This window comes from Cervus canadensis, chromosome 26, assembly GCF_019320065.1.
Source record: "Cervus canadensis isolate Bull #8, Minnesota chromosome 26, ASM1932006v1, whole genome shotgun sequence".
Taxonomy (NCBI): domain Eukaryota; kingdom Metazoa; phylum Chordata; class Mammalia; order Artiodactyla; family Cervidae; genus Cervus; species Cervus canadensis.
The window spans coordinates 23,573,504-23,599,206 of NC_057411.1; the positions used below are offsets into that span (position 1 = coordinate 23,573,504).

Consider the following 25,703-nt stretch of genomic DNA (forward strand, 5'->3'; position numbering starts at 1 on the left):
AAAGTGATTCAGTTATACACCAAATATATGTATTTTCAGATTCTTTCCCATTACAGGTTACTACAAGATACTGAATATATTTGTGCTTTTATAGTAAATCCTTGTTTATCTACTTTATGTGTATTAGTATATATCTGTTAATTGCATATAACTAATTTACTCTTGAGAGTCCCTTGGACTGCAGGGAGATCCAACCAGTCCATCCTAAAGGAGATCAGTCCTGGGTGTTCATTGGAAGGACTGATGTTGAAGCTGAAACTCCAATACTTTGGCCACCTGATGTGAAGAGTTGACTCATTGGAAAAGACCCTGATGCTGGGGAGGGATTGGGGGCAGGAGGAGAAGGGGACGACAGAGGATGAGATGGCTGGATAGCATCACCGACTCGATGGACATGAGTTTGAGTAGACTCCGGGAGTTGGTGATGGACAGGGAGGCCTGGCGTGCTGCAGTTCATGGGGTCGCAAAGAGTCAGACACGACTGAGCGACTGAACTGAACTGAATTTATCCCTCCCTCCCACCCTTTCCCCTTTGTTAATCATAAGTTTGTTTTCTGTGTCTGTGGCTCTATTTCTGTTCTGTGAATAAATTCATTTGTATTATTTTTTTAGATTCCATATAGAAGTGACTGTTGTATAATACTGTCTTTCTCTGCCTGACTGACTTCACTTAGGTCTCAATCACTTGTTAATGGGGCTCCCGGATACGCCCCAGCACAGTTTGTGAATGGTCTGTGTGCAGAACTGAACCCCGTGGGGCTCCCCCTTGTGCGTCCGCTGACCCTGCACTCAGGGATGTAGAAGTGCCTTCTCCGTGGCCTCCCACCTTGGTTCACTTGTATACAGTACTTCAGACAGCGTGTCCTTCTCAGTCTGGGATGACGCTGGCCAACAGCTGTTAGAAAAATAATGGCCCCGTGGTGGAGGGACCAGGATGAAGGGGGAAGTGGTTATTCAATGTTTTTCTAGGGACATTCTAGACTTTCTAAGCTGTTGACATTTCCTGATCAAAAGGTTGGTGAAACGATGCATTCATTTGCTAATGCTTTTGACCTTTGTCATGTCATAGAATGCTTAGTAAGTAATAATATTTGTACGGTACTCTGGGTGAGCAGTCTAGACATCCTGTGGATGGAGGTAACTGGCCTGGGGCCCTGTCTGTGCCTGACTCTGCCTGGAATGAGGAAGGACGTCTCAGCCCACCTGGAACATGGTCCCAGCGCACTGGCTGGGAAGCATCAGGATTCCTGGTTGACACAGTGGCAGTCTCATCAGAGAAACAATTTCTGTGCTAGGAGCTTGGATTGCGATTTTTGCTTTTGCTGTGACTCCTTCATGTGCTTAGAACTTCCTTTTGTTTGAATTGTTATCAATTCAGTTGTCTCGCAGTCGTGTCTGACTCTGTTATATCTCTAACCTATGTCAGCTAATATCCTATTAGCTATTAAGCATATTGAGAAGATAAACTGTGTGAACTCTTTGAGCGCTAGAGTAATACCCTGGACGATTATGGTGGTATCACAGGAATTTAGAAATCCTTGTGTTTATTCTCCTGTGCACCTCTCAGTCCTATTGATTGTAGACTGAAACAAGATGGGCTTGTTTTTTTTTTTTGGCAGGGAGTTATGGGGGTGGGGGAATTCATTAATTTGCTTCTTACTGCTTTTTTTTGGTTTACTAAGAACTTTGTATTCTGGCCCTGTCCAAGGTGCAGATAGTTGTGCTTTCAAAACAACTTAGCGTCATAATGGCACCCGTTTAGATGAATCAATATGTGCTCTCAGCTTCACTATATTCGGCATCGTTTGCTAGGTCCTTCAGGGAAAGGCGATGCTCCTCCACTGATGCTCCGGGTCTGCTTTTCCAGGAGTCTCCATCCACTTTGTACCTTTCCCTCGTCAGACTCTTGAGAGTCCCTTGGACTGCAAGGAGATTAAACCAGTCAGTCCTAAAGGAAATCAACCCTGAGTTTTCATTGGAAGGACTGATGCTGAAGCTGAAGCTCTAATACCTTCTCCACTTGATGCGAAGAGCTGACTCATTGGAAAAGACGCTGATTCTGGGAAAGACTGAAAGCAAACGGAGAACGGGGCGGCAGAGAGTGAGATGGTTAGATAGCATCCCTGACTCAATGGATTTGAATCTGACAAACTCTGGGAGATGGTGAAGGACAGGGACGCCTGGTGTGCTACAGTCCACGGGGTCGCAAAGAGTCAGACACGACTTGGCGACTGAACAGTAACAGTGACAAAGGGTGGGAGGACACAGGAAATGGACCCTATGCTGGGCACTTTCATAGCTAACAAGGGAGAGGCTTAGTTTTCAAGTCAGATCTGAGTGTGAATTTCCACTCTTCCTCTCTTAATGTCTGCATTCTTGAGCCTTTCTCTTTATGGCTCTGAGACTAGATTTCTTCCTAAGAAAAATGAAGCTTAAAGTAACTTTAGCGCTTGTGCCTTATTATGAAGAGCCACAACTGATCCATCTGTATGGATGAGAACTAAGTGTACATGTAATTATCATTATTGGTAATTCTTTAGCATTATAGAGAGTCAGTAGTTTAGTAACACAAGAAAAATTATTATTACTCATCTACCAAGTCTGTCATTTCTATTTTAGGAAATCATTAATCTTAGAAAATTAGTTCCTACCAAAGCTATATATTGGTAAAGACCCAGCAACACATTTTTTTTTCTTTCTTTTCTTACCTACGTCCCTCTGTCACTTCTATTTTTTATTTTTCCTTTACTCTGATGGTTAAAAATTGGCATTTGGGATCATTTTCAACATTTTCCAAGCCTGAAAAATTGCACAAGCCAGTCTGTATGTCACAGGGTGACCACCTTTCAAAAATACTCCGTTGGCTTATTTCCAGTCCTCAGGCACTTTTCCAGTGAGTCGTCTGAGCGTTATCAACCAGTTGTGACCTCTGGCATGTGAAGAGGTGCAGGTTGATGACCTCTTTCCTTGCTGCCCCTGCGGGTCACTTAAGGTTTAGAAGAGGGAAACTCTTTCTTATTTCTGGCTCCCAAATTGGGACTCGAAAGTGTGGAGAGATTTTGGAAGAACTGCCTGGTTATTTATTCCTCCTGTTCCATGCAGGGGTGGAGGTGTGGCATGCGGGCATTGGGATCAGGCACAGCTGGGTTTGAATTCCCTCTCTGCCAGTTGTTAGCAAATGTAACCTTCATGAACTTGTGCCTGTCTGGGGAAAGCTAAGGGCCTTGCTGTGTAATAAAACCAGCTGCCTGGGTAGACTGCAGATCCATGACCAGCACCTATCATGTGGTGTGCTTTTTTAAAACAAATTATTTATCCTTTGTACTGTTTGATTTTTTAAAAATGATATTTGCTTATTTAGTCTGTGCTGGGTCTTAGTTGTGACACCTGGGATTTTTGTTGCAGCATGCGGGATCTTTAGTTATAGCATGCAAAATTAGTTGTGGCATGTGGGATCTAGTTCTCTGACTAGGGATCAAACCTGGGCCCCTGCAATGGAAGCAGTGAGTCTTAGCCACTGGACCACTAGAGAAGTTCCCAGTGTGCTTTTGTCTATATTATCTTGTAAGTTTCCCACAACTGAACAATGTAGGTATTCTTAAACCCATTTTTCAGAGGAGGAAATTGAGACTTAGAGAGTTAATAACTTGAATTACTTTAATTCATAAAATATTCTTTTCTTTATTGAAGGATAGTTGATTTACAATATTGTGTTAGTTTTAAGTGTTAACATAATGATTCAGTATTTTTATAGATTATATTCCATATAAAGTTGCTATAACATATTGGCTCTTATATCCTGGGCTGTACAATATATCCGTATGGATTATTTACTTTATACATACATCCCCTACCCATATTTTACCCCTTCTCCTTCCTTTTACCCATTGGTAACCACTAGTTTGTTCTCTGTATCTGTGAGTCTGTTTCTGTTTTGTTATAGTCATTTGTTTGATTCTTTAGATGCCACATATAAGTGATAATGTCTAGTATTTATCTTTATCTGGCTTATTCACTAAGATTTATAGCCTCCAGGTCCATCCACATTGTTGCAAATGGCAGAATTTCATTCCATCCTTTTTATGGCTGAATAATATTCCATTGTGCATACATCTTTTTTTATTACATTCATCTGTTAATGGACACTTAGGCTGTATTCTTGGTTGTTGTAAATAATGATGCTGTAAACATTGGTATGCGTGAATCTTTTCAGATTAGTGTTTTCATTTTCTGTAGATTATACTCAGGAGTGGGATTATTGGATCACATATTCGGTAGTTCTGTTTTTAGTTTTTTGAGGAACTTCCATAGTGGCTGCATTGTTTTACATTCCCACCAACAATGAATGTACTGTGTCTCCTTTTTTCTCTATCCTTGCCAGTGTTTGTCGTTTGTAAACTTCTTGATGACAGCCATTCTGGCAGGTGTGAAGTGATACCTCATTGTGCTTTTGTTTCTCTAATAATTAGTGATCTTGCGCATCTCCTAATGTACCTGTTGGCCATTTGTATATATTCTTTAGAAAAATGTTTCAGTCTTTCACTCATTAAAAAAATTTTTTTTTGGCTGTACGGGGTCTTTTTTGTTTTTCATTTATTTTTATTAGTTGGAGGCTAATTACTTCACAACATTGCAGTGGTGTACGGGGTCTTCGTTTTGGTGCATAGGCTTCTCTAGCTTTAATGTGCGAACTTAGTTGCCCCACAGCATGTATAATCTTAGCTCTCCAACCAGGGATTGAACCCATAACTCCTGCACTGGATGACAGATTCTTAACCACTCGGCCACCAGGGAAATCCATCATTTTTAAACTGGACTGATTTTTTTTTTTTTTTTTAAGAGAATTTGAGTGTGTGGAATAAGGTCAGGGGAACCAGAACTGGACAAACAATACCACTTGTAAGTTTGCCCAGACGTCAAAGTTTCTTCCCTTAAGTAGGCTATCCTGACTGAGGGTGAATAAGATGTTTCCGCTAGTGCATGGGCCATCAGTGCCAATGACCAAACCGTGCAAATCAATAGTGTAATGAAGTGATAAATGATTTCGCTGCTAAGAAAATGGCATCTGTATAGGTTAGCAGGTAGTTTTTAATCTCTGGGTGCTTATTATATGCTCGCCTTTCAAAGCCCATTGCAAACAAAAATGAGTCTATGAGGGTCACAAAAACAGGCGGTGCTCAGCTAGGCAGGGTTTCCCTTGGGTATGAGAACTATCGCTTGTTCTTAGCTCTCCTTTCCCACTGTTGACTCAGTTTTACAGAGCTGTAAGCATAGGTAGGCAGACTTACAAAACAGACTCGAAGGTCTCCATCAAGGCTGGAATGTGGTAGTGACAGTCTGACTTGCATTGTTTCTGACTCTTTCTTTTCAGCTTGGCTGCAACTAGTAAGCTGGGCGGACTGCAGAAGGACTCTTAAAGCTCCAGGAGGACTGTAAAGTCTCCAAATGGAGATTGGAGAGAACGTCATCATAACTTCTAAGACTCTTCTTGGTGAAGGGAATTATCTTCCGCTATTTAAATGAAGAAATAATTCTTCCTTTTAAACTAGTGGTTTGTGAAATTGGTTCAAGTTGGTAAAAGTTCACAAGCTCCAGAGACGAAATGTTATGACACTGAATAGATCTTTAAGAACTGACCGGTGTTTTACTTTGGTCTTTAGCGATCATGTGTTTATCTAGATAATTGATTATTGAGATAAGGAGAAAAGCAAATTTAGAAAGTTGCCTTAGACAATATGTGTATGTAATTTCTTCTTGGAGTAGGTTTGTCTCAACTGATTGCAGTTCATTTATTTGTGATTATCTATTAAAGATAACACTGATATTTATCCTCTAGTTTCAGTTATTTGTTTAATGCCCTTTCTAACCAAATGCATGCTGCTTGCTACTCATTTTTGGAATGCCATCATTGAATATGGTTATTTGAAACTCAAGATGTATTTTTTTGATAGAAAATAATACCAGAATGATGCTTGGGGTTCCATTCAACATCACTGAAGCCTATTTTACCCTTTAGGTAGGGTTCTCTACCTAAAACACTCTTTAGTACAATACAGTTATTAATTATTTCAATACTATTAGCTGATAATCTATGTGGATTCCATTATTATGTAACCTTGACAACTGCTTACATCTTCATGTCTCACTTTCATCATCTGTAAAATGGGGATATTAATAGCACTTATTTCATGGACTGGTATTAGGTTTTAAATTATTCATACAGTGCACTTATTGTATTAGCTTTTATTATTATTACTATAATTTGGCCACATTTGCAGTAAATAGCTTTTTGTGAGTTGTCTTTGGAACCTAACCAACAAACGTAATATTATTTCTTTGGGAAAAAATAGGTGCCCTGTGTTTGGCAAGAAGGGGATATTGTGTCACCAGGACATCCTTCTTCCGCTTTCTCCCTGCACCTCGCCTAGCAATAGACGGGACTGTGCTGGCTTTGGATACTTCTCTTCTTCCAGGATCCCAAAGAAAGCTCGCTGTCCTGTGCATGGACATCATTCATTTGTACATACAGGCAGCCCTGACTTCCTACCTTCAGCTTTGATGCAAACTATGTTTTACTATACAAAGAGCACCCCCCGCCCCACCTGGTAATTGCCGTTTCACACTGCGCTTGTGTTCTTTGCACTGAGTGGGGAGCTGGAGGGAATTTGCAGAGGCATCTCACACAGCCTATGGCTCTGTTTTGTCAATGTCGCCAGGTTTATTTGCACCTCAGTGTTTGTTGCTGCAGATAGATGGATGTTTTGTTGCATTTTGTGTGTGCACTCAGTCCTGTCAGACTCTTTGCAACCCCATGGACTGTAGCCTGCCGGGTTCCTCTGTCTGTGGAATTTTTCAGGCAAGAATACTGGAGTGGGTTGCAATTTCCTACTCCACAGGATCTTCCCTGACCCAGGGATCGAAACTGTGTCACTTGTGTCTCCTGCTTGGCAAACGGATTTTTCTTTACCACTGTGCCACCCGGGAAGTCCCTGTTGAGTTTTTGACATGCAACTTTACACGGATGAGGGGAAAAATTTCAAAATGCTGATGCTTGTATTGGGAAACATAAACATACCATAAACTTCGTTTTGTTTTGACTAAAATGAAATTATTGCGTACACTGAAGTCAATCCAGGAGTCCTTGGATGACAGCCTGTGGATTAAGGTGTGAAGGAAAAGAAAACACATGTTGAAATCTTCCTATACACTTTAATTTATTATGTCTAAAATGAGGGACGAGAATGTGGACATTCGAGTTTATAATAATCTTTGGGAATGGAACTGTCTCTATAACTTGTGAATATATTTGTTACAACTTTTCTATTAATACCTGTTTTCTGGAAGGCACTGGACGTAGAAGAATGGAGACTTAAATAGGATAGTTAGGAATTTTTTTTTTTTTTTTGCTTTTATTTTTATTTATTTATTTATTTATTTTTTATTAGTTGGAGGCTAATCACTTCACAACATTTCAGTGGGTTTTGTCATACATTGATATGAATCAGCCATAGAGTTACACGTATTCCCCATCCCGATCCCCCCTCCCACCTCCCTCTCCACCCGATTCCTCTGGGTCTTCCCAGTGCACCAGGCCCGAGCACTTGTCTCATGCATCCCACCTGGGCTGGTGATCTGTTTCACCATAGATAGTATACATGCTGTTCTTTCGAAACATCCCACCCTCACCTTCTCCCACAGAGTTCCAAAGTGTTCTGTACATCTGTGTCTCTTTTTCTGTTTTGCATATAGGGTTATCGTTACCATCTTTCTAAATTCCATATATATGTGTTAGTATGCTGTAATGTTCTTTATCTTTCTGGGTTACTTCACTCTGTATAATGGGCTCCAGTTTCATCCATCTCATTAGAACTGATTCAAATGAATTCTTTTTAACGGCTGAGTAATATTCCATGGTGTATATGTACCACAGCTTCCTTATCCATTCGTCTGCTGATGGGCATCTAGGTTGCTTCCATGTCCTGGCTATTATAAACAGTGCTGCGATGAACATTGGGGTGCACGTGTCTCTTTCAGATCTGGTTTCCTCAGTGTGTATGCCCAGAAGTGGGATTGCTGGGTCATATGGCAGTTCTAGTTCCAGTTTTTTAAGGAATCTCCACACTGTTTTCCATAGTGGCTGTACTAGTTTGCATTCCCACCAACAGTGTAAGAGGGTTCCCTTTTCTCCACACAAAGAGGGTGTTTTTAATTTGAGAGTACCATGCTTCTTTGGGATGGCCCACCCCTTGCTAAGAATCCACTAGAGCCAAACAAGCATTTCTTCCGCCCTTAGGCAAAGGATGACAAACTGAGGGCATTTACCTTAAAATACAATAGATGTTAACTAAGGAATTTGCAATTGTTCCCTGTCTTTCCTAGTCTCACAAGATTAACCCAGAAAATTTACTGTTAAAGACAAGTGTTAAAGACAATTTTAAACATATTCCTTTATTATGTAAAACATAGATTTGAGTCACAGGTGTTAAAAAGCCACCAACAAATCAATTCCATTCTGTTCTCTTGACACGTACGTATTAGTCATCTGCTTTGGCATCTTCTAGCACTGAGTTGCCATCCCTGGGGCACATTTGGGTAGGTGAGCATTCAGGTGGCAACTGCAGAAGTCATGAACTTTGAGGCTAGTTTGCAGAAGTTAATAAAGATTATATGAATATAAAGTTAGTGCAGATCGGCCGTCGTTGGAGGACTGACCCGAGGCAGACGTCATCACACAGGCTTTGACCGCTAGGGATCCAGTCTTCTCAGGGGGGTCTGCACCCAGGGGCCTGGCTGCTGTAGGAAGCTGCCCTGGCAGACCTGCTGGTAACTTTCATGCTGTGGCTCCTGGAAGACCTTCTGGGTAGAATCAGGTTCCAGGAAGGGCCTTCATGAAAATGTTTATTTAATGACAGAGATTTAAAAAGTAAAGAAGACTGTAAGCTTGAGGAAATATCACGGCTGCTCAGAATCCCCCAGTGGTTTCTAGTTGCTCAGAGTAAATCGCTAAGCCCTCTGAGTAGCCACCCAGGCCACGTCAGCTGCTCCTGTGTTAGCTCTATCTCTCTGGACTTGATTCCCAGCCTGCTCTGCTCTAGCCACTGGCCTGCTTGATAGTCTAAGACTCTGCCACTCTTTCCTGCCTCAGGGTCTTTGTATTTGTTGTTCCCTTGAATAATTACTTCCTCATCTCCTTCAAGTCTCTGCTGAAAGTGTCACTGAGGGAGATCTCTCCTAACTGCCTATTTAAAACTGACTCCCACCCCATCTCATCCCTCCAGCACCCCCTAAATCTCTTCCTTGCTTATGTTTTTTCCATAGCAGGATCACCTTCTAATGTATTATACAGTTTTAATTTTACTTCTTCCCTATTTTTCCACTATGGATTTATCCTTAGTGCCTAGAGTAAGGCCTATTGATAGGAGACACTCAATTAATTGGTTCAAAGAGTGAGTAGATGAATTAAGCTTTGGAAAATTTGATCACAAGTATATACTGAGAGATTCCTTGAGGAAACGGAAGGATAAACCTTGAACAGTACAGTAAGTCTGCTTCATATGAATGAGTTCTGTTCTGAGAGCATGTTTGTAATTCCAGTTTGTTCTTAGGACCAACAAAGTTAGCCTAGGTACCCAACTAGCACCATTGGCTGTATAGTACTGTACAGTAATAGGTTCATAACACTTTTTTAATACAAATAATACATAAAAAACAAACACACACAAAATAAAACATTTTTAATCTTACAGTTCAATACCTTGAAAAGTACAGTAGTATAGTGCAGCAGCTAGCATACGGCAGTAAACTGGTGGGAGATGGATGAAGGATTGTCAGCAACAGGAGGTGGAGGGCAAGCTGCAGTTTCCCTCATGCCTGACATTGATGCACAGGTTCTGGTTCCTTGCTTGATTCAACTCTATCTGTAAAGATACGGTACTGTTGTCCTCTATACAGTTCTGTATGGTAAACTACACAAGAGCCCAACTCCTTGCAGAGATGCACACGTGTGACAGAGTACACCAGACACATGAATTCCCTTATGTCATTGGACACTCAAATGCATATTCACATGTGATTGGACATGCGAATGCATACTCACATCTTTGAAAGTTTGCAACTTGAATGTTCGCATGCAGGGGACTTACTGGGTATTGTGGTAAGAGACATTGGTAAGGGAATGTGGATTAGAGAAGCGCTTTCCTTGTTGATGTAACAGTGAGCAGTGCTTGTAAAGTTTATGAGATAAAGTAGTTTTTCTGCTTAGTAGTCTAGTCCACATGGGAAGTGATGCATTCTTCTGACTTTTGGTACAGTAGGACCTTTTAGCTATTGGCTGGTAGCCCTGAAGGGCCACACCATGCCGTCATTTGTGCTCTGTAGAGATACTCATGGTGAGCCCTTTGCTACTGGTGAACCCAGGCTGAGCCTGGCAGATGGCACACGCCCTGAACTGCAGGTCATCCTGGTTTCCCTCTTTTCCTTGAATTCAGAAACTCGTATAGGTACACTTGACCACATATTATATCAGAAATCATAGGTTACCGTGATATTTGTGAGTTTGAACATTGGTAGAATAGGATTGAGAGGAGGAGTTTTATGAATGTCTAGGGTCTGCATGCTCTGGAGGTATTCTGGCGAGTCTGCTATTTCTCCAAAGATCTGTTTAATCTTTGTGAGCCTGGAGATTTGTGATTCTTTGTGAATCACAAAGATGAGCTTTGTGATTCCTGGAGAGTTTGGAAGAGATCAGTCAAATTAGGTGAAGGGAGGCAGCATGACATGTAGTGGCTAAGAGCACAGACTTGGAGATCTAGACAACCTGGGTTTGAATCCTGACTTTGACAATTATTAGCTGTGTGACTTTGGGTAAGTTACTTAATCTCTCTGAGCCTCAGAGTTGATGATGATAAAAATGATACATACTTCACTAAACTGTTGTAAGAATTAAATAATCTAATATTTGTAGCAGTTACAACAGTGACTGGCACATAGTAAGCTTGACCTCAGTGTTTACTCAATAAAGATATTTATTTGGGAAGCCTGTCATAGGGTCCTTCAACTTTTGGCCAGTAGGTACACCCAGATAGGATAAGAGGTGAGTGTAAGTGGTAGAATCTGAAGTTATGAGAAGGCATATTGAAGTTAAGTAAGATAAAAAAAGATTCTTGAAGGTAATCCCTGATGGACATCCGTTAGTTAATTGTGAAGGGGTATAGGAGAGTGCTTAAGATAAACTTCCTGCCTGGGTCTTCTTGTCACACTTATTGTGTAATTTTGGGTAAATTATCAACTTAAAATTACTATTCTACATGGGTATGTTGAAAGTATTTACCTTATGGGGTTGTCGTGAGGACTGAATCAGACAAGCATTATAAAATGATGAGCCCAACACTTGGTATGTAGTACATGTTTTATACATGGTACTTTTGAAAAATTAATTGATAATCAGAGTCCCTATCCTCAGTCCCCACATGGTTATAGGTATTGAAGTCTTTTAACTAGAACCTTCAGCCCTGTCCTGTTATTAAGGCAGCTGGGCACAATTTTACAGCATCATGAATGAAACATTACATGCGTGATGCTTAACACAGTGCCTGGCATGTAGCAAGAACTCAGTAAAATGCCAGGAGCCTCATCCTTGCTACCTGTTGTGGTGGTTCAAGACAGAAGATGTGAGTGGGGTGACTGCCCCTTCAGGTGGAGGTGGGAAGGGAAGGCTGTTTTCTTCAGGGTCAGCTCTGGGTGTCAGAGGTGGGAGGTCACGGGCTGTACCTGCTCAGCTGCCCTTCAGCTGACTCCCAGCGCTGTGTCCTGGAACAGACGCCTACTCTGGAGTTCCTGTCCACTTGCCAACCTGGATCTGACCTGAGGTCACTGTAAAAGCCGCAGTGAATGTCTGCCAAATCACAGACTCAGAGGAGAAATACGAAATTAACTCTGGTTATCTGGGCTGGCCCTGTGCTAATTACTATAGGTAATTAACATTGACTATGTATAATTTTAAAGTTAGGCTGCAATTTCCAGAGCTCAAAGTTTATGTTGACATTTCAAATCCTAATTTCCTTTTGCAGGTATTTGCTATCCAGCGTCTTTATTGGTTTACCTAAACACATTACAGGGTTTTATTTGTTCAGTTGCAGGCTGAGGAACAAAATTGAGCCTTCTCTTTATTTTTTTGGGCTCCAAAGTGAGTGCAGATGGTGACTGCAGCCATGAAATTAAAAGACGCTGGCTCCTTGGAAGAAAAGCTATGACAAACCTAGACAGCATATTATAAAGCAGAGACATTACTTTGCCGACAAAGGTCCATCTAGTCAAAGCTGTGATTATTCCAATAGTCATGTATGGATATGAGAGTTGGACCATAAAGAAAGCTGAGCATTGAAGAATTGATGCTTTTGAACTGTGGTGTTGGAGAAGACTCTTCAGAGTCCCTTGGACTGCAAGGAGATCCAAGCTGTCAATCCTAAAGGAGATCAGTCCTGAATATTCATTGGAAGGACTGATGCTGAAGCTGAAGCTCCAGTACTTTGGCTGCTTGATGCTGAAGCTGAAACTCCAAAACTTTGGCCACTTGATGCAAAGAACTTGACTCATTGGAAAAGACCCTGATGCTGGGAAAGATTGAAGGCAGGAGGAGAAGGGGATGACAGAGGATGAGATGGTTGGATGGCATCACTAACAAGATGGATATGAATTTGAGCAAGCTCCAGAAGTTGGTGATGGACAGGGAAGCCTGGCATGCTGCACTCCATGGGGTCACAAATAATTGGACACCACTGAGTGACTGAACTGAACTAAACTGATGGCTTCTCATGCTTCTTCTGGATTTTTAAAGCAGTTTAAACTGTGATTTAAGTTTGTTCATTTATATAGTTATTAAGCAGATATTTGCTTTGAACCTATTGTGTGGCAGATCTAGATACTGCTTAACTTTAATAAATTAAAAAAAATTATTTTTTTCAAAAGTAGACAAAGAGAAATTCTCTTGATTTTAATTTTACATATTGCCGTGCAATTATAATTATAGTCTATAGAAAGGGTTAAGTTCTCAAGTTAGGTAATAAGGAGAAAATTAAATAATTTTGATTATTTAAAAAAAAATCTCATAATTCACCCACGGACATAACATCATTCAGGGGATATAGTGTAGCCTCTTCCCCGCTCTAACTTTGGAGCAAATCTCTGTTTTGACACGTAATTAAAAGTTAGCTTGCTCCGGGCTGGTGCACTGGGATGACCCAGAGGGATGGGATGGGGAGGGAGGTGGGAGGGGGGTTCAGGATGGGGAACACATGTAAATCCATGGCTGATTCATGTCAGTGTATGGCAAAAACCAACTATACTCAAGGTCTTTACATTTAGAGATGCATTTAGTTCCAAACGTGTGTGCGATCAGTGTACCCCTTCCTCACTTGTTTTTTTTTTCCCCAAAGTACATATTTTATTTTCATAGAGTAGTGCAAGTGGAACGTGAGTAATGGTTTGTAATCCAATTTAAATTGCATCATGTGCTGGCTAGCTGTCCTGACTATGGGTGGTAGCAGATGTGGTTGGCCTTTATAAGGCAAAGTCATAGGTATAGCATCCTGGGTTAATTGATTGATCGATCCATTCATGCTTCAACATTTAAAGAGGAAATGGCAACCCACTCCAGTACTCTTGCCTGGAAAATTTCCATGGGGGTTGCAAAGACTCAGACATGACTGAGCGACTTTACTTTCACTATACTATGTGTAGTGACTGTGCTTGAATCTGGAAGTAGAAAGACTTCAGAGGATGGTATTTGTTCTCGGAACAATACGGTGGTGCGGAAGACTTCCATGATGTGTCCCAGGACAGTTATATGAGGTTCAGTGATGGTGATGTTCTCTGTTGTACATGATCCATGAGAAGCAGACACATTTAATGAGCCAGTGAAGAACGGGGAAAGGAGTGTGGCTCTTTTTGGGGAAGGGTGTGTCTAAGAATGTAGAGAGTGTTCTAGAGAGTAGGGTCTAGAAGAATGGGTTAACCAGGGCAATGTGTTATTTAGGGAAAACAGCATGTCCACAAAGGCATGGTAGCCTGATCCGGGAGTGGGATGGTCTAGAGAGTGGCAGGAGCTCTGTGTAGAAAGCTCATGATAAGCCTTCAGTTCCATGTTGAGCAGTTTGGACTTCATCTTCAATGTAATGAATGATCTTTAAAAGGAGAATGATATCAGACTGTGTTCTCTAGATGGATGGATAAGCGGGGAGTGAGTTCAGAGCCAGGAAGACCAGTTAGAAACCATCGGTGGGAGGGCAGGTAGCAATCCAGCCATGATATGCTCACTTCTTAGCCTGAAGTTGGCGTGTGGCAGGGTGGGTTCCCAGCTATCGAAGCCCTTGCTTCCACTTTTACCCTGCGGGTTGCTTCCCTTCTTCTCTTTACTCTGCCTTCTTGACACGACAGCTGGTTCAGTCCGGCTCTTGGCTGGAGACCTGGCAGTGGATTTGGGGGGACAGGGTGGACCTGCTCAGTGCTACCCTCCTGACCCCTGAGGAGCAGCCCCAGTCTTCCCCTTCTTGCCTCCCCCCTTTCTTAGGATCTTTCTGTTTTCACTCTAGGGCCTTTGAGGAAGGGCAATTGCAAGTTATGAGTTGAGAAGGGAGCCATTGTTTCCTGTCCCTAACAGTCAAAACTCCAGGAAAACTTTCACTGGGCAAAGTGCTGAATTTTTGATGTAGGAACTCTGGTCAGAAGCTGTAGCATATGGTAGTCGGGGAAGCAAGTAGATCCACCCATTAAAATAAATTAAAGGGTGTAAGGGTAATTTGGGCTTCCCTGGTGGCTCAGATGGTAAGGAATCTGCCTGCAATGCAGGAGACCCAGATTCAATCCCTGGGCTGGGAAGATCCCCTGGAGGAGGGCATGGCAACCCACTCCAGTATTCTTGCCTGGAGAATCCCGTAGGCAGAGGAGCCTGGCGGGCTACAGTCCATGGAGTCCCAAAGAGTCGGACGCGACTGAGTGACTAACACTTCACTTCACTTTTCAGGGTAATTCAGGCGGGTGTCCCAGGGGGTCAGATGAGCTGTTCCCTTTTCAGCACGTAATACCCTTTCCAGCAGATTCTCCTTTCATCTGTCACCACTCCTGAGATTCCACGCCCTTCCTCACCCCAGAGTCCCTGTCTCCATCCTGTACAGTTCTTTTTTTAAAATTTTATGTATTTATTTTGCTGCACTGAGTCTTAATTGTGACATGCAGGATCTTTGATCTTTATTGCTGCATATGGGGCCTCTAGTTGTGGCATGTGGCATCTAGTTCCCTGACCAGGGACCGAACACAGGTCCCCGCCCCCCCCCATGCATTGGGAGAGTGGAGTTTTAGCCACTGGACCACTAGGGAAGTCCCATGCCACCAGTTCTTTTCTTGTCCTTTATTGCTGAGCCTGCTCCAGACTTTCAGAACTCAGTCAGCCATCTGAAGACAGTGTAGGAGACTGTCCCCAACATGCAGAAGATGGGAGAGAGGGGTTTGATACCCAGCCTCGAGGGGCAGTTCATTGCTGGTCTCCCCAGTTGATACTGCCATGCATTTGCTCATGGGGACAGAATTACAGCCTTTGGGATTGTAAGACTGTTAATTACTATACTTCCTGGGTCCTTGAAGCCTTAGATTTAGATTCAACTATAATTAATTAAATTTATTTACTCTGGGAACATATTTAATCCCCTAAATCACTTATCAAGTGTTTTAGGGTCATTTGTAAGGACAGTTGAAGCGAGTGGTTAGCTAACTTTCCCAAGGTTACAGTCACTAAAGTGCATGTCTGGGATTTGTACCATTTTACTTGATTCTGCATACGTGTGGATGGACCAGCTTCTGTAACTGACCATTGTGTGAAATAAAGTTTAAAAAAAGCAGATTTGCAGATGAGCCTTTTTAATTGAAACTTTTATTGAAATAAATATAGATTCACATGTATTTTTGAGAACTAATACAGAGAGATCACTTCTATATTGCTAGTATTCCCCCACTGATGATTTTTTGCAAAACTTTAGTATAATATCACAACCAGGATTTTGGTATAATGTCACCATGATTTACTGACCACATATAATGCAGTTATTCAGATCTCCTCAGTTTGTGTATGTGCATGTGTTTTCTGTTCTGTATAGTTTTATTACCTGTGTAGATTCATGTATTTATCACCACAGGTGAAATGCTTAACAGGACCAAGTCAGCAAGGAGTTGGATTTGAAATTTCAAAATCTATTTTCTGTCACCTTTTTATAACAAGGAACACCACCTCTGCCATCTCTGTACTCTGGTCACACTAACCTGTCCTTCGTATCTAAAATTTGGTCATTTCAAAAATACTGCAGTTCATAAATCCAGAATTATGTTTGATGTGATCCTGTTCCGGATTCAGTTTTCACCGTTTCTCCAGTCTGCAGTCTGGTTTTGTGAGGGACTGTCACCCCTTTCTCCCTGGACCGGGGCCTGTGTATTGATGCATTTACAGCCTGATGAGGCATCACCGACTTGATGGACATGAGTTTGAGCAAGCTCCGGGAGATGGTGATGGACAGGGAAGCCTGGCGTGCTGCAGTCCATGGGGTCGCAAAGAATCAGACACGACTGAGCGCCTAAACTGAACTGAGGGCCCTTGTGAACTCTGCTGAGGGGACCTGTTTGGCTTTGTTGACTCCTGATTGCTGGGACTCGCCTCTGCCATTAGTCATCTTTCGGGTTTGCCACACGGAAGTTTCTTTTCCCCAGCGGGTATGTCCAGAGCTCCAGCAATCTCCACGGTTACGCCAGCACGCACGTCCTTCTCTTTCCTCCCTGTGGAAGCCAAAGGCCCTCTCAGCAGGGGTGGGACTGGTGAAGTTAGGAAGGAAACAGTTGCAACTTTTTCTCCGCTCCTGCCCGCCGCTTCCCTGTAGTGAACACGTGTGGCCGATAGATGGCAGTATTCCTTGCAGCGCTGGGATTGCTGGCCCCTGTCGCCTGTGCTTTTGGAGAACTAACCGATGCTGTTCTTTACGTGTATGTTGAAAACGTGGACAGCAGATTTTCCAAAACAACAAAGACACCAATAAAACAGTGTGTGGTTTCCAAAGTTTGAAAACAGTACACTGGCAAATGATCGGTGATGCTAATGGTTCCCCACTTCTTACAGATGATTTGAATAGGAAATAGAATTCGGAGAGGGGTGTGTGTGTGTGTGTGTGTGTGTGTGTAAAAGACCTGTGAAAATACCAGTTTTTTGCCTCCCACGTGATCTAACCAGCTGAGGAGCAGGGGCATGTGTGTGTGTGTGTGTGTGTGTGTGTATACTTGTAGATGTCAGTACCGGTGGCTCCTGAAAAAGATCAGTGAAAATACCAATTTTTTTGCCTCCCATGTGATCTAACCAGCTGAGGAGCAGGGGCAACCTGCATTGAGCTCTGAGACTTGAGACGAACTCTCTGTACCCCTCAAGGAAAGGCCCTCACACACAGTGTAAATATAAATTCACAGCAGCAACAACTAATAACAGTGAGAGCACAACTGTTCACTTCCCGGTACTTGTCCACTCCCCTGCGTGCGTCACTTTGGTGTGTGCGGGCATGTGTGTAAACGTTTGCTGTGCATGGGAAAGCTGTTGTAAAGTGAGAGATGACGGGGTTCCCTGGCTCTTGTAAACAGATCAGGCTAGTGAGGATAAAGTGAGATGAGTTTAAATATGAGGTTAAGTAGTACATTTTAAGCTGTATTCACGGAAAGAACCAGTGGTGTCGAGCTCAGATACAGACTTATGAACAAGTGGAGCTCCTCTGCTCCTGAGGGTGCCGTGCATGATCTGGCGCCTTCTTGGAAGGAGTGAGGAAGTCCCAGTATTCATTCGATCCCCGTGCAGCTAAGTGGAGAGCAGGGTGTGGAGGAGGGGGGCTGGCGGTGGGAGTGGGGCTGCAAGCTCCAGAATGATTCCTGTCTGTACGCATGAGCACGCCAAGGTGGAAGGGCTGCTTTCTGCTTCCCTGGGTCTGAGCGGTGCCGCTGCTGTGACCCCGCAGCTGAGAACATAGCTGCATTCCAAGGGGGGTGACGAGGGAACATGTGGCTCCGCCTTAAGCAGCAGCCTTTTTGCTGCTGGTGCATCCTTTGGCAAAAGCCCTTGCTTCGGAGGGGAAGTGCTCTGCATAAAGTTATAACCCTGAAACCAGATGCTGTTACTATAGAGACGAGTGAAATGCTACCGTGGGAGGCAGAACCCGGGAGGGATGGGAGAAGGGAGGTGGGAGGGCAAGTGAGGCGAATCTAAAGGCTAGCACACGGAGACCTTCAACCTTTAGCAGCACTGTGGCGGGGCATGCTCGCGTTCTGAAACTTGCATGCTGGCGGCCCGCCACTTGCTGACTGGCTGAGTGGCAGCTGCGTGCGCTGTGTGGACTAGCTGGTGAGCACGTTGGCAGTTGGCGAGTGCTCTGGGGCTGGGAACTCAGAGGGCTGGAATGTAGACGGGTGCCCAGGGCCCAATGGCCGACAGTTTTGCACAAATGTTTCTCGTGCCAGGCTTAAGTCACCCTTACAAGCCTGTGGAGTGATTAGGACCGGCTGTTGAGGGCTGGTCTGTTTGGCAGCTGATTTGACATGGGTTACAGTTAAATCACTTGCAGCTCCCAGCATAACGGAGGATGGGAGAAGCCCCACCTTGGGTATGTGGATTGCTGGGGGAAGGGGTCTGACTTCTGCTGTCAGAGGTCCTGCTGAAGGAAGGCCGTGTTGGCCCCGTGTGGATTTTATACTGACGGGTATGACCCTTCTCCCCGTGATGCTGGTGAGAAGCTTCCAAATCTATTCTGAACTTTGCCTCATGCTGGCGACAAGAGCAGCCTAGGGAACTGTTTAGAAGCATACTCCCTCCCTTCTTTGTTTTCAGCAAGTGCAGTTGGTGTGAAAGGAACAATTTAGCGTCGATTTTGGGGGCCTGATTAGGAACTAGAGGAGCTCATTTCTTCCTACTGATAGAGGGAAAAAGTGGTTGGGTCAGATGGGTCATTTTAAAAGATATCTCTGTCTTACTAATAATAGCAAGCAACTGCTGAGAGGATTTGGTCTGGGGTGGGGGGGCACGAACCCCAACAATGGACACTTGTGGTGTAAAGATGGAAGAAAGCTATCAAATCCCTGAACCCTGTGTCAAAGCGCAGATGTGCCAGGCTGCACTTGCTCTTGATGAGGAAAGGGCTGCTCTGGGCATGCAGGTTCTGTATTTTCAGTTTGCATTTTCCTTTGCACTTTTTACAGGGACGAGGGTGCTTACAGATGCTCCGCATTGTCCACCAGAAAGAACTAGGTTTCTAGTTACTTGCTATGTATAGTCTTGGAGGGAATGTGAAATATGTATCAAAGAGCCAAAGAATGCCCCTGCCACTATGCTCCCTCTAACCCGGAGCCTGCGGACAGTGCTTCAGTCAGGCTGGATGGTTTTTTCTGCCTAGGCGGTGATTCCGACATTAAAGCTTGTCCGATCTCCTTCAGTTGTTACTACTTACTTCCTTCACTTCTGCTTTGCTTGCTTGTTGTGTGCGATTTGGGGACGAGCTTAGGTGCAAAGGCTAAGCTTTTCATTTAGGAAATGTGTGAAAAGTTAGTAAATGGCTTTGGGACCAGCTTGGTTAATGGTAGGGGTAGAAACGATGACAGGAAGTTGTGTTGGATTCTGTAGGTTTATAGGACCAGAAGGCGTGCATTTTGAGAAGAAATGTGGGCTACATCACTCTTTGTTTCCTGAGGGGGAGATCGTAAGTACTAGGAGTGTAGATGCAGTAGTATAGGATCCAGTATTTTGTTGTGTCTCCAGGGTCTTTTAAGGAGATTTCTCCATTAACCTGTCACCTTTATCTAGGTCTACAAATGCTGTATTACTGGTGGGTTCTTGCTCTTTGGATCAGCTCTCAGATTGCTCGGGGACGTCTTCGAGAAGGCGGATGTGATTACACTAGAGCCTTTGTCTGTCTTGCTCATCACTGTATGTCCAGTTCCCAGAAGGGCCCTTAGTAGGTACTAAGCAAATATTCCCTAGTGAATGAATGGAGGATGTCAGGAAAGAGAAAAGGGGATGATTGAATGCTGTCTCTGTGTGTCTAGCACTGTGCATGGTATGTTTCAAGTGCTTTGGTCATCATCACCAATGGCCTCCCTATGGCCAACCCCCTTTTTATTCTGATTCTTTCTCAGCCTCTCAGTAGCAGCACTCTCTTTTCTCAGCTTCCTTGACATCACTGTTTCCTGGTTTCCCTCTTACCTCATTGACTGCTTTTGTTCCTCTGCTGTGCTTGTAAATGTTGGCATGCCCGGCATGCCTGGCACTTGGTCTTAGGTCAGCCTCTCTATTTCTGCATTTTCTTCCTGGATGATATCATCTAGTAACAGCTTCAGACACCAGCTTTATTCATTGATTCCCAATTTTTATCCCCAGCCCTCGGCTCCTGAGCTCCAGACTTTGACCTCTAGCTGTGTGCCTGACAGTTCCTTTTTCATATATAATAAGCATCTCAACCATAACCTTGCCAGAAAACAACTCTTGATTCCTTCTCTGAAACATGTTTTTCCTGTAGTCTTCCCTGGGCTCCTGAGATACCTAGAGACTTAAGAGATGCAGTTTCCATCCTTGGGTTGGGAAGATCCCCTAGAGGAGGAAACGGCAACCCACTCTAGTATTCTTGCCTGGAAAATTCCACGGACAGAGGAGCCTGGTGGGCTACAGTCCATGGGGTCGCAATGAGTTGGATATGACTGAAGTGACTTAACGCGCATGCATGAATTTTTCATATAACAGCCAGAGTGGTCTTTTAAAAGACAAAGCAGGTCAAGTCCCTTTCCATCCGAAAACTCTTCAGGGGCTGCCATAACACCTAAAATTCTAATTGCTTACCGTGGCCTGGGTGGCCCTGATTCCCTCCACATTGTTACTTCCCAGTGACCTTCCATCCCTTTGTCCAGTCTTTCTGGCCGTACTCTGTTCCTGAAACATGCTAAACTTCTTCCTCCTTTAGGGCCTTTGCATTGCTACTCCCTTTGCTTGGAATATTCTGCCCCCAGGTTGTTAAATGTCTGGTTCCTTCCTATCATTTTTGCCTCTGCTCAAATGTCACCTCTTCAGAAGCCACATCTGAATCACCTAATGCTAAGTAGCCCACTACCTTATTACTTTTTTTCCTGCATCACACTTAATCATATCAAAGATTATCTTGTTCATCTATTTATTATTAGTTTCTGAGGCATTTTGCCTGCCTTATTCAAAGATGTGTTCCTCTCCCTCCAAGAGTACCAGTTCCAAGAGTGGCAGGAACATAGCAGACACTAAATAAATATTTGCTGAATTGGTGAGTATGTTGGACAATTTAATTTTCATGGAAAACAGAGGCTCATAGAGACTGGTAACTGATTTGACCTCTCAAGTCTTCGTGGCATTTTCTTTTTTACTGTGATCCTGCTTGCTGACCCATTTCCTGTTTGCATTTAAGTTTATATTTTTAGTTTGAGTATAGAAAAGGAAAAGATGAACTTCTGTGTGTAAGAGCCATATTCCAGAAGAGAAGATTCTTCAACTTTCCAGAGTAATGAGCTTCTTTATGGCGTTGTCCACCAAACAAGATTAGGCAAAAAAGAAAAAAGGAAAGAAGACAGGAAAGAAAACATAACTTTATTAAACACGTAATAGATGCTAGGCATAAAACTCAGTGCTTTTATGTGTGTCACCTGATTTTAACTTCAAAGCAATCCCACATAGTTGATATTTTTACCTCCAGTTTCCTAGATGGAAAAGCTGAGGCTTAAAAATTTGGATACTTTGCTCCAGGTGATACAGGTACGAATAAGCTTTTTAAACTGGTGTCTCCCTGACACCAGATTTCTGACTTTTTAAGCTCAGATGGTTGCTGTGTGCTCCTGAAATAGAAAGGAAGAAAAAGTGAATTCAGTGCATTTCATATAGATGATAACAAATATGGGAAGCACAAGAATAAGTTACAAAGACAATATGGAAAACAGAGCTGCAGTGTTCCGTGCCCGAGCACATAACCGGGTGAACAGAATACAGAGTGAACATTTGGTTCTCTGGTGGGGCTCATGCATGGTATGACATAGAGCAGCTGTCCCCAGAGAAAGTTCTTTGTTTCTAGACCAGTACGACAGTAGCAGCATCTGAGCAATTCGAGAGTTCTTTCTGCTTTCACTATAAATAGAGTTCATGGAATTCTGTATGTCAAAGTTGATGCAATGAACAGGAGTCCCCGAATATGGAAATCAGCCTTACCTCGTTCTATAAACCAGAGACACATTTGGCGTTGGGAGGCCGTACAAACGCTGTCATTACTTGGATGGATCCTGAGGTCTTATTTAGCCTAGGAAATTGCAGAGTAGATCCTATTATGTAAGGAGACAGGAGGACAGCATAATATGGTTACAAAATGCAGCACTTCATGCCCTCCAGGGAAGAGTTAACAGGACAGATATACATAGACAGAGACGTGTGATAAGAATGTGGAAAATGAATGAATGGGTGGCATGTATATGTGACTGTTGCCGAAGCCGGGGTTGCTGGATAATCCTCAGATGTCAGATTTCCGTAAGGCCAACATGTGACTCAAAGCTTGCCACTCAACAGAGAATACTGGGCTGTGCTGGTATTAAGAGGCTGGCTGGAAGCTAGGCTCCCACTGTGCGGTAGTCTAACTCCCTGTCGCTTTCTGTGTGTGGGTGGGTGTGCATGTGTGCGTGTGTGTGTGTGAGGGTATACATTTTTATGCAGTGGGTGTTTAAAGAGCTAAGCACTGAAGCTGGATTTCCACAAACGACCATCACGAGCTCTCCAGGCACACCACACTTCCTCTCTTGGTATTTTTTTTTTTCTTTTCATCTTTTTTTGTTTTGGGGGCAGATCCCAAAGGGGAGAACCCCCAACATCCAGCCTCCAGGATTGAGATGACTTTCTCTTACCTGTCCCTGCGGGGGCCCTGTCAAGGTTAGGACGGAAGCTATGTGGGACCGGCATATTCTCAAGCACCCGATGAGAGGAGCTGAAGGAGCGAAAGAGCAGCAGACGCCGAAGGAAGAGGGACTCTGCCCTGTTAACATGAGCAGCAGCTTGCAGGTTCACCTGCCCAGAAGCTGGGCTTCGTCCGGTGGCTCCCTCCAGGAGAAGTCTGAGCATTCTTTCTTTCTTTTTTATTACTATAGGATGGAGGATGAAGCTGTCCTGGACAGAGGGGCTTCCTTCCTTAAGCACGTGTGTGATGAAGAAGAAGTAGAAGGTGAGTTGGATGGGCCTGGGGAAGTCTGTGTTTGTATACATACGTCTTTGTAGATAATAGCACCCAGCCATGGCATATGTCTTATAATTTTGAAGTTAAAAAACCCAAGCTGATGCCTGGAGTTTCATTTCATCTCCACATTTTGCTTCAGCACAGAAAGTAATTCTAAGAACTTCCCTGGACTATCAGAATCTGAATGTAGTGTGGTCCTGCCTAGGTAACAACAAGAAAAAAAAGATCTGACTCTGAAGCAGGTTTCTATGTTAGCTGTGCTGCTCTGTCAAAAATGAATATTTTGCCAGATTATATTAACCACCCTCCAATGACTAATTCAAGGAGGCTGCTAGATTTATATAGACATATTTGGCAGTGTCTTCTAATATCTTCCTTGTAGCCTGCAGGATAGAGAAGCAGATGTTACAGAGAGAGAATTGCTGCCAGAAGCATGGGTCTAAGCTGAGGATATAAAGAGTAGCAATTATAGATGCATCTCTGTTAGGAAAAGATGGACAAGTACTTTTTTTTTTTTCACTTATAATCCCCAAGGAGCTCTTTTGCTAATCTTCCCCAGTGCCAGTTAAAAACCAAAGGAGGGTTAACTTTTAGCTGGTACCATGGTGCTCTCAGTATGCTTTCTCTTCTCTCGTCTCTTGACTTCTCAGTAATATGGGAATAATCCTACTTATTTGATAGTGAGAAGGCAGGGTTTAATTAATAGTTATTAAAATAAGTATGCGAGGGCATCACAGATATACAGGCTATGACTAACATTTATAATGACAGTTTTAAAAATAAGCAAGGTTTTAGATAGTATTCATAAAGTTTAGTAAAACTTACTGGTTAACCACATCATAAATTCTAGCCTTTAAAATCACCCGAGAGTGAATTCATATGTATTGGGAAAACTCCCTAGTCTGATTGGTACTGTTTGGTAAATTACTTAATGCCTACCAAAGACTGGGACCAGAGAGGTGGTGGGGTTGGGTGGAGAGGGTGGGTGCTGTGTGTTTTGGAGTGATTCTTCAACCAGACTCAATAGCAGATTCCAGACAAGTGATGCTCTTGTGCCCCCTGGGGTAGTTTGAATAACATGGCCATGAGGTCTCCTTGGTGAGTTTCTTCTGATTGTGTAGTGTTGGAGCGGAGTTCCCTGCACCCCCACCTTCCCACTTCCCGCATGTACGCTCTTGAGACTGACTAATTAGAAGTTGATGCCTATGTTTCTTAGGAAAAAGGAAACCACAATATTTTTGTTCTTATTGTTTTACAGGTTCCTTGCACTTTTACAGCATGACTGTGGGAAAATGCCAAGCTAGTGAAAGCAAAAGAGTAAAACTTTTGTCTTAAGATTCTTGTAACCCTTGATGCTAAGTCTCCATTGTGGTGATTCTGTCACTGTCCCAGTGTCAAAGAGGAGAGAAGAATCTTAAAGTTATAGCAGATAGCTATAAGAAACACTGTAGGACTGAGCAAATATGTGATCATTTCAGAACAATTAAAGTAGAAAAATCAGTGAGCGCTTGGGGATGAGATGTACTCTGTGTGTGTGTATGTTCCTTGAGAATAACCCTCTAGCTAAGTTCTCAGGAGATGTTAATCACTTCTTGAGTTTGTAATATCTGTAGGATTGACAGGGCTTTACTGGAGCAGGATATTATACATGGGTTTCTTAACACTTTGACTAAGACGTTTATTTCCTGCAGTTTTCCCTTTGATTTTTCAAGCAGAAAATTAAGACAACAGTGTAATGAATAGCACACAAATCTGTAGATAGATTTCTTTAAGGACAACCCAAAGAAGACAAAGGTGATCAAAGTATCTGTAAAATTGATTGGCTTTGTGGTGATTCACCTTGCTATGTGGATTTTGTGTATTTTCCTATTCTGGTGAAACTTCTGTTTTAATGATAATCTTTCATGTTGAGTGGAGTGTGGGTTGGTTACATTTCTTTCAAAGCCTGTTTAGCTAGTTGCTGTTGTTGAATGCTGAGACTATGTAGGATGGCTGCTTTTGGCCATGATTTGGGGGAGGCATCCAACAGTATGGGGTCCTTATAGTACAGGTCATGAAATATAATTAGGAAGTACTGTTTCTAATTCAGTGCCTTCCCAGTTGACCTTACCATTTTCTCACCTGGCTTCATCTGGTGAGGGTGGTAGCACTTAAATTTTACAGTAACTCTAGGTGACAGTGTAAAGAACTTGAAATGGAGATGGGTTTGAATGGCTTACCATGATTCCAGTGGTTGAGAATGAAGATACAATTGATTTGACTGTCAATACCTCTGATCAGGATTTTGATGGGATTATTTTCCTCAAGGACATGAGTCTATCTCATATTTTTAATTGCATGGAGAAGAGTGTTCTTAAAGGAAAGAAGACTTATTTTTGTTGTGAAGTAGCTGAGTTTCTGGTACATTTATGTCCGAAG

The 25,703-nt window shown here is 43.0% G+C and overlaps 1 protein-coding gene across 5 annotated transcripts in view; it reads left to right on the forward strand.

The window, feature by feature from the left end:
- The window catches only part of SLC4A4 (solute carrier family 4 member 4), a 351,440-nt gene that overhangs the window by 26,560 nt on the left and 299,177 nt on the right, over nt 1-25,703 (forward strand). For 2 of the 5 annotated variants that reach the window (XM_043447564.1, XM_043447563.1), the window contains exon 2: nt 23,200-23,273. In XM_043447564.1, coding sequence (XP_043303499.1) covers nt 23,201-23,273 — 73 coding nt within the window. In that variant the 5' untranslated portion in view covers nt 23,200. Of the gene's footprint in view, nt 1-18,391; nt 18,413-22,482; nt 22,858-23,199; nt 23,274-25,703 lie in introns of those variants that run through there. The other 3 variants (XM_043447565.1, XM_043447562.1, XM_043447561.1) reach the window with 3 other exon arrangements.